Source organism: Phoca vitulina, unplaced genomic scaffold (genome assembly GCF_004348235.1).
Source record: "Phoca vitulina isolate PV1807 unplaced genomic scaffold, GSC_HSeal_1.0 scaffold2, whole genome shotgun sequence".
Taxonomy (NCBI): domain Eukaryota; kingdom Metazoa; phylum Chordata; class Mammalia; order Carnivora; family Phocidae; genus Phoca; species Phoca vitulina.
Genome location: NW_022589705.1, coordinates 46,209,564 through 46,221,885, shown reverse-complemented (window position 1 = coordinate 46,221,885; position 12,322 = coordinate 46,209,564). Strand labels below are relative to the sequence as shown.

The following is a 12,322-nucleotide window of genomic DNA, read 5'->3' as shown; positions in this document are numbered from 1 at the left end:
GAGACCATTTCTGTACCTGAAGGGACATCAGAGATCACCTCTCTGAGGGTGCTCCATGTCAACACCCTTGAGGAATGTGGGTAAGCATGAGTAACAGTAACTATGGCTCCATTTCATCTTCACAGAAACTTTCACAACTGGGGGCTAAGTAAGGTAGGGGAGTCAGCATCTCGGGAAGGCGTGTGTGCGAGGACAACACTTGCCTGAAAAGGGCCCCTGGCTAATTGTGACCTGGTCCTTATATCATCGAATCTTACTATCCTCTGAGGGCCACTGAGTCCATCTTTGCATTTTCATTTATGAGGAATCATAAAATTGCCAAAAAGAAAACATCTCCCTATTTTCAATGCAGGAGAGTAACCTCCCTCCCATGGGCAACTGAATGAGTCCTTCTGGAAGAACCAGAGAAGGGAGAGCCTTAAAAATGGGTTGGAAGACCCAGGTCTCAAATGAAATTAGATTTCCTCCCTCAGGGCCTCTTTTTGTGTGTGGTGTTCACTGGGATTTTTAGTCTTTGTACCTGCACATTAACTCTGGCAACAAAGAGATGCCTAAGAAACAGAGAAGCAGATACAAGCATTGATCCAGTATGAACAGATTCTCACACCTCAAAATAACTTAGCAACGTTGTTCAGACACTCTCAGCGCTTAAGCAGAGAACGAAGAGTTTATTTTTATGGAGGTATTTCTGAGAAACATCTACATCACTTCAAACAGACGTTCTTCCTTCCTGTGCAGGGACATAAAATCTCTGCATTGCCCTTTTCTCTATTAAGACAAAGGATGATGACTAACACTTGTGGGTCATGCATACTGAGAATAAGGAATGTATCTATGAACTGTAAAGTAAATCTCATGTACCCGGAACCCAAATAAAAACCCTATCAACTTAGACATCAAGGCATCCTACCTTGGGGGATGTAAAGGTACATTTGAGTTTCCGGGGCACTCGCTCATGGGCCATTTCAGTCCATTCAGCAAACATATCATCACGGTAAGCCAGGGAAACATCCATGGAAACTTCTGCATTTTCTCCTGCAAGAGAAAAGATGCACAATTCCAAAATGGCATCTGGGAATGTATTTTGATAACAGCTCAAAAATTCTCATAGGCTCTGCCATGGAAACCAACAAAAGAAACATATTAGTTCCTAACAAACTCCAAATCCAGGTCTCCAAATCTGAGAACTTAAAAGTCATAGGGTGAATGTCAAAGTTAGATGTTCAGTCCCTTCCATTACCACTCTGCAAGGAGTCAAAGAGCTTCCACTTAAACTCCTCCAGAGACAGGGGTCTCACTGTCTCTGAAGCAGCTCAGATGGTCAGACTGTGACTCATGGTCAGCACTTACCTTCCTGAGACTTGCAACACTGGTCCTAGGTCTGCCCTTAAGAGTCCCATGGAAGGTGAGATCCTTTTTCCACAAAAGTGCCTTACGTACTTGAAACCCATACTTCATCTGCCTGTGTCTTCTTTCCTCTCTGATAACAATTTTCCAACCACTCCTCAGAGACATGATTTAAGTACCTGTCTTCTGAACATACTCTAGTCTCAAGGCATCCTTCTTAAAATTACTCCCCAAGAAGCTCTCAAATATGGGATCTGTTACTTCTCAAAAACTCAAGACCCATCTGCAAATTCTGGGGAAAGTTAATGTAAAAGATGAAGGGTTTTTCCAAAGTTAAAGACTTATACGCAGGGGCGCCTGGGTGACTCAGTCATTAAGCATCTGCCTTCGGTGCAGGTCATGATCCCAGGGTCCTGGGATTGAGCCCTACACCGGGCTCCCTGCTCCGCGGGAAGCCTGCTTCTCCCTCTCCTACTCCCCCTGCTTGTGTTCCCTCTCTCGCTGTGTCTCTCTCTGTCAAATAAATAAATAAAATCTTTAAAAAAAAAAAAAAAAGGCATACACAGATAAGGATCTAATAATGAGCATGTAATTGTGCAAATGAATATTCACACGTACTTCCATATCAGTAAGGACCATAAGTGGGTTTAACTCACCACAGAACTCATTAAGAAGATTAGATTAATGAAAATCACATCTATCCATTTTGTCTGTTTTATACTGTGCCGAGCAAGTTCAAGAACAGAAGAGTCTTAATGGGGCAAAAAAAAAAAGTACAGATCACATTTCCAAAATGACTGGAGAACCAGCTCTCACTGGGGTTAGGAGATGGGGCTCAATTCTAAGCTCTGGAACCTGAGCACATAACAGGTCACATGGGGAACAGTTAATAACTGCTGTCTGGAGAAGTAGGGCTTTCTATCCACTGGCCCAGTGTGACTTGAAGCCAGTTTGACAATGTGAACCCCAAGTTGTCTGAAATCCAGAAAGAGAAAGAAAGAATGCAAGAAAGGAGGAACTTGAGGCCACTTGGATTTAGACGAAACCCTCAGTGAACATCGGTGCCCCGCTATTTATTGGTAATATTTAAATCCTCACACACAGTGAATTGGCCATTCCTCTTTTCCTCCTCTCCCTCCTGAAATACCACAGAAACAACAGTAAAGGAAAACCAAGGACATTAAATCACAAGGGGAAAAAATGGTAATGACATGAGCAGACCAGAGAATGCAACAATTTTTTTAAAAATGAAAAATAGATGAGGTAGGGCTTCCTGACAGCCACAGAAAGGGGCACAGCCTAAATTGCTACAGAAGAGATATTCTGGAAAAGTGAACCATTATGTCCAACAGACATCCAAGGCCTCAAAATCTGAAAACACCCATGTTGCAGAATGCAGAAAACACCAGTGAGGTAGGGGGCTCATAACAGGGTAACTGGGTTGAAGTCTGTACACAAAAGTCATTGGACCTCTAGCTCTTCTGTCTTTTCCCACCTCTGCAGACTTTGAGGGGAGACTCTGGACTTGAAGACACCAGGCAGTGCAGAGACTCAGGGCTGAAAACAAGGAAAATACGAGTCTACACATACGAAACTGTGGGACACTCAGCTCCACAGAAGAAAGGCTCCGAGTTTGTATGTCCTCTTGGTTGGGGCCCAAGCTGTCCAGAGATGCTCCTCACTTGACAGCCTCAGTGGTCAACAGAATGAACCAGCCGAAGCTCTAATATTAGGCACCAAGCTACATCCTTTTCATTTCTAACACTGGCATTAGAAATTGGGACTTTCAGCTATGTTGAAAGAACACTTCCAGAACCACAGGCCTCAAGAGTACAAATCTGAAAAGCTATAAAAGAAGTTATCAGTCCTTGGAGCCCCAGAATTCAGAGCACCACTGGCCTTGGACATCGGCAGGAAGGCCCTGAATCTGGGGTCCACATTTTAAAGGGCTCTGCTGTCTGGCCCTCTTCCAGCTACCTTCCTCACAGGAAGAGAAACCCTCAAGTGAAAGGGACATGCCCAACCAGAGCCTAACCCTTACCCCTACTTTTAGAATATGCTCCAAGAACTCAGACCTATTTTCCATGGCGTTGAAGGGCTGAGAGTCTTTCCCAGATCTGGCCTCCCAATGTCAACTACACAACCACTTAAGCACTCCTGGGCTCATAAGTGGTCAAAGGCTATTGTTAGTAGGATACAGCCAGATATTGAGCACAGAGGTTGGGGTGTCCACAACATAGCACTCAAAGCTCCTTTTTGTAGGGGATGGAGCCAGGGGGAGAGAGCAAAGGTGTTCAGGGGCCCACACTCCTTGGTCAGTTCCATTTTGGTTCAGAATTCCAAAGAGTCCAAGAATCCTAAATTCAAACATGGCTTTCCACTTCATTATGAAGGTAAATTTGTTACACTCAGATAATAGAACTAATTTGGCTTAACATTTTTGCTGGCCCGATTTATCACTTTTAAGTATTTAGACATATGACAGCTATGCTTTCGTAGGCACTCTTGCCCTGGGCCCCACAAACATTAGGGATGAGCCTCATTCAGAACAGGTGCCTCAGAGAGAGGGAAGGCCAGGCAGACTCACCTCCTGGCCTGCTCCCAGCTTTAAGAGTTATTCCCATCTGTTGGGAATCCCTAAAGGAAAAACTGTTTTAAAATATGCCATTAAAAGCAAATGAATTTTAAACACTGCTTTCATGTATGATTACTCTGTATTTAGCCCCTATGACTTCCGTGCTTTCATTTAAATTACCTCACTTAATGTTCCCAACAAACTCTATGAAGTGGGCACAGGTATTTCCTTTTGATTAGTGAGTGAGCTGAGGTCCTCAGATATTAAGTAATTCGCCTGAGGTCATATTGTTGTTGGTAACAGGAGGGAGACAACTATTTTGAAATTGCCTTAAAAGACAATCATCTTTTTTACATTGCTCAAAGAAGACTGGCTACCTTGTGATGAAAACAGTCCATCAAACTAATCACAAAAAATGAATATGTATGCTCTGTGCAGACACCCTCTGCTTCAGGCCTCACACCCATCCAGTGGGGAAGAGGTTAGTAAATGGCAGGGCTGGGACTTAAACCTGGGTCTGCATCACCCCAGAACCCCACTTCCCTCTACTACCTTTGTTGGTAGAAAACAGCAGACTTTCAAAAGAAACTTAACAGGGGGCGCCTGGCTGGCTCAGAAGGTAGAGCATGCAACTGTGTCGATCTCAGGCTCAGGCCCCACACTGAATCAAGCACCGTGTGCAACGGGCCACTCAACTCTAACCCAACACCCTTCGCAGCTTCCTGCAGGAGAGAAATATGTGGCGCTCCTCCCAGGCCATGCGCGTGGCTTGTAGTGTGTCTGGAGTTCTCTCCTAAGCTTTGAGGTGAAGAGCTGCTGAAATCTACACAGCGCCATTTCAGAAAACTGGAAAGTGTGACGTGGCACGACGTCACACCGCAGCCACCATAAGGCAGGACTGGGCAGTCTCACCAGACCTTCTGCTCTTGTCAAGAGAAGACAGAAATGCAAATTGTTTTAAACCTCTCTCAATTTCTAAATGTCAGTAATTAATTCACTAAAAACAAAAATAGGCTAAAACAAAATGAAACAAACTCTCTGTGCAGTTCATCTAATAAAGTATCAGGTGACCTGAGTCATACTGTGGAGGAGACACTTCATACAGCTTCCGCATCACCATTCTTTTCTTTCCATTTCACCATCAAGTAAAGTTCTTCCTAAAGCTTTCTATTATTGTTCATGAACTGTATCCCATGTTCTGCCTAATCCACACACATCCCTTACTTCCTGTGCAGTCTGGGGCAGGTGTCATCCTTCCTGAGGTAGAGAAGTCAAGACTCGGAAAGCCCCGCCTCTAGAAACATCAGAATCAAGCTTCTAGAGCTTCATGAACTGTAGTCCTATGCCTTTTTGCTGTCTTTCATGGTGTACTTAAAAAACAGAAACCACAAGGAGAATGGCAGGTTCAAGTGACCCTCTCTTGCCTTCCCTCACTGGACTTTGTGATATCACCGCCCCCTCCCCCAACCCCCTCGCTGGGATGGATGCTCAGGCTCCTTACCCTGTTGGAATAAGACTTGCCTCCTAGGATTCTGGGACCATTAAGTTAGTTACCACATGAAAAACTGCTTAGAACACTGCAGAAAGCATGAAGGACTAGCTACTGTTTTTATCATTTTATTAGGGAAGTGAAAGTCTTATGCCTACCTTTAATTCCAAATAAATACCAGGTTTCAAGAACATGGAACTTCCCACTATGAATCCCTATCCAGACCTGGAACACAAAACTCAGAAACAGGAAAGCACTGGCCAGAGGAACCCAGCAAAGCTGTGAAGTCAGCCACCTGAATCATTTTCCCTTCTGCTGCCAATGGACTCGGAAATAAAGTTCAGCTTTAATGACTATGTTGCATGTAATAAAACACTGGTTTCATGACTCCCGGGATACTGCGTGGGCAATATTGCCCTCCCCCCCACCACCACCCCCAGAGATAATGAAAGTGAAAAATCCAATTTGCACTCCCTGGGAGAATGGCAGGAAGGCCAAGTGTCCTTGTTTTACCAGTTCCATAGGGTAAAGCGGTAAGGTATCAATATAGGGCATTTATAGATTTGGAACAAACAGTTTTCTACACGTATCCCAAACCAGCAGCTTTGCTATCCTGTGGGCTGTCCAAGCTTCACATTTCTCAAATGGCTTTGGAGACACATTTTGGTTGGGTGGAAAATGCATTTAGAATCCTGGGAAAGGAGGTGTGGAAAGATACTGTGGTTCTTCACACTTACTATTTCCATCCTGTTACAGAGGTGGTGCTCTGACATGAGGAAATCTGCACTCCAGGGTTCTCTAGGTGCAGACTCAGACTGCTCTAGAGTATCATTACAGGTGGAAAGATCTGTGCCTTTCCGTATTGGGAAGCACCGACCAATCACATCCTTTGGAATCACGGAACCTTCTCAGTTGAACTGCCCTGCCCTGCATAAGAAAAGCATTTGCCAATCAAATCAGTTTCCAAAGACAAGTAGAAAGCCAGAGAGGAGAGCATAAGCCAGAAATGGTTGGGGAGACAAAAAGGAAGAATCTGAGCGCCCCAAGAAATCGAGGGCAGCTGCTTAATGTTAAGAATGGACGCCGGTGGGGTGAAGCAATGGAAGATGAGGCTTCACTGAGGAAGCGATCAGGATGCTTCTCACTTAAGACTTTTTGAAACTGGCATTTGCCAGCCAAGATAGTACAGAGTTTGCAAGCCAAAGAGATCTGTTTTGCAATTCTATCTTTACGACTTGCTGGATGAGTGACCTTGAATAAGTCTCAGTTTCCATGTATGCAAGATGGAAATAGTGGGACCTTCTTCCCAAGGCTGTTGACAAGACCATTTGGTACACAAGCACTTAAACATACTAGTTTCCCTTCCATCCTGGTTCAGGATGGTTGGGTTGACCAATAAACTGGAAACAAACGGGAGAAAAGGGAGGGCAAGCTGCATGAAGAGGAAATAAAGAATTATTTTATGGTTGTCTGAAGCTTTTAGGTTCCGTGAGAAACCTTGGTTTTCCTAGGCCCTTGCCCTGGGAAAAAACTAAAGAAATTTCAAAACGCTCACAGGCATTCCCACATTCCATCGGGGAGCTGCTAGTCACCAAGGATTGTTTGGGTAACCTCAGAAGGAGGCCGCACAGATGAGCCTCCTCCCAGCCTCCAGCAGACATATAATCTGGGGTTATTTATGCCAGCGTTCCTACCCCAATCAAAACCTCTCTGACCTGGCTTGTATTTTCTTGACGCTTTCAATTAAGGAAATAACAAAACCAACCCTGTCCTACATCCATGGTTAGGCCTGGCAAAAATGGACTCAGCTAATTATAAATTTGGCCCTGGCTGTTTTCTTAAGATGCCCTACAGGCCTGGGTGTGCACAGTTATAAAAATGAATGAGTACAATTATTTCGCAAACCAGCCTAACAGTTTAGTTCACATTATTGCTTTCGTTTGTCTCCATCACGTCAAGCGTTTGCGTTTGGGAGAAATATTTTCCACGTGTAAGAAGACATTTTTCTAAGATCGTCAAAATGATCCCTTGCTATATTGCGGAGCACCATCTCCTAGTTGAAGTAAGCAGTCTGAGATATGCAATGGGGAAAACGTTCCTCACACTGGGCCCTTTGCAAAGTGACATCTTCTTGGAAAACATCCGCTTATCCTTATGGTACCCTATTGTACTACTTTTAAAGGCTGTATATTTGGAAAAGTAGCTGGGGATATCAACTGTTTTGTAAACAAATGGATCTGAAGTACCACAGGCTATAGAAAAACTACATCCGTTGGTGTTCACGAGGTCGTAGAGTAGCTCCCTCCTCTTCTCACTCTCTACGCTTGCCCTGAGAGGTCTCATCTGCCGCTGGGATACCAGTCCCCTTCTCAAGTTCAGATTTTTCTCCTGGGTTTCAAATCTGCACACTCACTCCCCATGGGATGTCTCTACTTCCATGGTTCAGAAAGCCAAACCACCAAGGTTGGTAAACTCTCTGCTCATCAAGTCTTGCAGATGTATTGCCCTCTCTCCCCTCACTGTCGCTCCTCTTGCTCAAGGCCACCATCATCTCAGGCCTTAAATAACTCAATCAAATGCCCCATTCCTGTCTGTTCTTCACACTGTAGCCAGGGAAATGATTTCTAAAATACTTTCAATGCCTTTACAGGGTCCACCTTAAAAGGTTTAAAAGTTGAAACTCCTTAAATGGCAAAAAAGGCTAATATCTGGCCCCTGGTTGGCATCCTAGGTTCGTATCTTAGGAGTTCCGCCCCATTCCTGGCACCTGGGCGGCAGGTAACCTTGAGTGTAGCTCACCACTCCACCTCCAGCCTTGGAATATGGGTGAGAGCTCAGGCTGGAGAGAGACACAGCCTGGAATCGTAGCTCACCTTAGCCACTCGGTGCCTGCGCAGTGATGGGCAAGTCACTGAACTTTTCGATCTATAGATGAGGATGAGGCTAATGCCCATCCCCTATGGTTGCGAGGATCAAATGAGATCAAGTGGGAACTGCTCAGCACAGCCCTGGCATACAGTAAACACTCAGCAAATGCTGACTGCTATTTTAAGGCTGCTACTCAAGGTTACCTACCCTGGTTGCCCTCAAGGTGCCTGCTAGCACCCCAAATTTTAAAAAGGTGTCCCCTTTGAGAGGATGAATTACCAGAAGTTTCCTTTTCCTCTGGGCTGTAGACAGTACTCTGCAGCTCCACTCATACCAGACTCCTGTTCATCTTCTAGAATTCCACAGATTCACTCCCAACTTCCCTCATTCACTAGAACTTGATGAAGTGCCCCTTCTCTTACTTCCACACTACCCTGCGCATCCAACTCTGTAACACTTATCTTACGATGGTGCAACTACCTCACAATTTCTCTCCCTACCCACCTCCCACTTAGATTGAGAGGTTCCCGAAAGCCAGGAACTGCCTCTGTCTCGCTCACAACTATTATCACCCATGTCTTTACATGATGGATATTCATGAAGTATCTGCCAAATTAACATCATCCTTCTTTCTCCAAATACTTCTATGACCCCAAATTTCTTCTGTTACTCCATCGCTTCTATATCCTACATGTGTGGTCCATAGTTTGCTCTGTTCGGGTGGCATTCATTCTTTCCCCAATGCCTGCTGTCCTTCCCCTACCCCCACACACGTGCACATATACACACACACGCATCCCTCAGAAAGAAGACGTTCCTCAAATTTGGCCCAATGGTCCCATCAGGGAACAATGCGCCTGTTCCCCAGGATTGGATGGAAGGGGAACTTTTAAGGGAAGTGATCCTGAGGGAGGTCCTGTCCCCTTTCCCCCTCTCTATCTAAATTATAATATGGGGTTGCACTAATATTCTGCTTGAGAGGGCTCGTCAGGGCAAAGGAGGAAACAAGATGTAACCTCAGGGGCTAGAAATCAGAATTCTCAGTTTAAGGATTAAGCAAAGCAATAAAAAGGTTGGCCTTTGAGGTATATATCGTGCCTGTTCCAAGTCTGTAGGGATAAGAGAATGGATGAGACCACTTGCAAGAGAAGAAAAATTGTATAGCATTCATTGAAGTATAGCATGTCACATCTTTGGTAATCTACTCAAGCCTCCTTTGCCATGTTGGAAGGGAAGCCTATGAGGAACTAGGAACCCAGAACAGCTGGTGTTGCCAAGACAGAATCAATATACCTCTGAAACGTCTGATGCTTATGGCCCATCCAGTCCAAATCCTTCTTTCATCCACCAAATATTTTTAAGCACCTCCTCGTTTCCATCAATAGTGGGGGATAACAAAGACATACAAGGCAAAGTTTGCCCTTAATTGTTCATGTAAAGTAGGGAAGGCAGGCATAAACACAAATAAGTATAATCACATGTGGTTGGTACTACATTCGAGTACATATAAAGTATACAGTCAGCACAAAAATGCCAAGAGTGCCGGCTAGGGGGTCAAAGAATTTAGCACAGAATACATGATCTTTTGGATCACCTCATCCATAAGAGGTGATATTTAACTATGACTCACAGTTTGAATAAGAGTTCATTAGGTAATGAAGAGAAAGAACTGCAGGCAGAGGGAGCTGCATGTATACAAAGTCACAGAAGCATAAACAGTGTCCTGTAGTCAGGGAAATGGAGAAATCAACTAATTCAATATGGCTGAAAATGGGAAGAAGGCGTGGAGAACAGGAAAGGCTGGAGAGCAGAGGGTGTGATGACAAAGGGAACAAGCTTGCTCTGAACACTGTTAGCATTTTGTTTAGAGAGATGTTTAAGCACAGAGACCTGGCAGTTGTGTGAAAGGCAGACTGGAATTTGGTAGGGGAAGTAGGGTAGAGAGATCTAGAGATCACTGAGGCCCACTGCACTTCCACAGTTCTCAGCATGCTTCGGATTACTTACTCTCCTAGAAACTATCACCAGAAGGACCCTCCCTGTATTCCAAGTAATTTGAGACTCAACAATGAACTAATCTTTGCCTAACAAAGCTGGAGAAATCAGAACCATCCAAACTGGCAAGTGTTAAAACACAGGGAAGCAAATATGGCAACAGCTCTTTCCCATTTGACCATAAGCAACAGAAATGTGGAGAGAAAACAAACTTGACAGCCAAGGGAGGAAAACACACAGTGGGCTTCTTTGCTTTCTCCCCAGGACTCCATCAATGCACAGAGCATTTAGATTAGCGGATTTGATGGTTACAAAAATCTACCTGCCTCCTCTCTCTCCCTCTCCCTCCCCCTTCTCTCTGAAAGCAATTAGAGAAGAGAGCTTCATTCACACTGAATCTAAAAATAGATGATGGCAGAGTTCACAGACTGACAGCTGCATTCTCATACAGTAACCAGGAAAGGAAAGGGATGGCTAATTTAACTTAACAACTTCCAAAACAAACAGTGCAGAAGTAGTCCAGGATAAAGAGAAAACACAAAGGTCAGTTCTTCAAAGAACTGGAAGAGGAATGGGGTCACGCTGTGGCAGTTTATTAGTCCTCCCCAAATCCTGATGAAATCAGCTAAGTATTTTGCCCAGATCTGCCCAGAGTCCTTCAGACAAGAGCGCTGGCAGATGAAGCTGCTAAAGGAATCCAAGCAAGATCAGGCGGAAGGGCCGTGACTTGCCCTCTTAACTTCTTCATGCATCACCCAGACACCCACAAGCTAAGAAAGTCACTATATTTTCTAGATAAGATAAATGAGCGCATCTCCCCTGCCCCCCCCCCCCCCCCCACCCCACCACATCTAAATCACACTGCCTAGCCCGGGACAGGGAACAAGAAAAAGTTACCCAGCAAATAAACCAGGATCCTTAAGAGGGAGAAATCAGGTGTCTAAAAGGAGTGGCCATTTCTTTTCTTCTCCGGGGTCCTAAAGTGTTTTTGTTTCTGTCCTCATGCTGGCCTCCCCCGGGAGGGGATTATGGTTGGGCTTCAAAGAAACAAGGGCATGCTTGTGGGCGGGAAGCAGGGTCTCTGCGGCGCTGGCTCCCAGGGCTGGCTCTCTGTTGGAGCACTGCACCCCAGCATTCCCGCACCACACTGCCTCCATCGCCCTGGCGACTAAGCTGTTTCAACAGCTGGGTTATTGCTGGAGTCAGGCCAGTGTTCTCCACACAGAGGATTTGTTTCGCGAGGCTTCTGTGGGGAATTCAGGATTTGGGGCTCTCTTTGCAGCTCAGGTCCTACCCTTGATCAATTGGCAAGGGCCTTCCCTGGACTCCAGTCCCAGACAGCCATGGGACCACATTGGGCTGCCACCCAGCTTTCCAGGAGATGGACAGACTTGTAAAAGCATAAAGGTGGGGGGGGGGGGGAGGCAATGTGTCCAAGAGAGAGAGAAGCAAAATCAAAAACCACCCTTGGCTGAGCCCCAGAAGACCCCCACTGCCCCTCCCTCAATAAAAGGCACCCGTACTAACAGGCTGCTTTTCCTGCTATTCTCTCCTGCCATCTCCCTCAGCCTCTCCTTTGAAATAACTTCTCTTTCCTTTTAGGTGTTGTTGGCACCCCCTCCGCCTCCACAAACTTGCCCCTGAACACGAAGTCCAGGTAGCTCGGCCCTCAACCCCCGGCCTCCCCTTCTCTCATCACATCACGTACACTCATTTATGTTCCTGTCACCTCTGAGGTAAGCAGAGCCTGCTGACTTATCCCCTCACTACCCCGATCTCTAGGCTCTGTGCCCAGCACGGGAGGCACTCCTTTACTAACTGCTGAACAAACCACCCAACGCCTTTGCACTGCGGGGTGACTCTTATTTCCTGGGGGTGGGACCAATTTTCATTTCTAGTCCATTCTAGGCTGCACCTAAGAGCTGGATCACCTGCTCTTTCTCCTGAATTCGCACCAAAGGCAATCGGGCTATCTTTTCTGATATTGAAGAGATCCTAGAACTGTTGAGTTTTCTTATACAGAAGATATTGTATTTTTAAAAGAAATA

The 12,322-nt window shown here is 45.4% G+C and overlaps 1 protein-coding gene across 2 annotated transcripts in view; it reads right to left on the bottom strand.

Annotated features, from left to right (window-relative positions):
- WLS (Wnt ligand secretion mediator) overlaps nucleotides 1-12,322 on the bottom strand; it is a 98,738-nt gene that overhangs the window by 32,561 nt on the left and 53,855 nt on the right. For both annotated transcript variants that reach the window (XM_032426446.1, XM_032426448.1), the window contains one exon: nucleotides 911-1,035. In XM_032426446.1, the coding sequence (XP_032282337.1) occupies nucleotides 911-1,035 (125 nt within the window). The remainder of the gene's footprint in view (nucleotides 1-910; nucleotides 1,036-12,322) is intronic.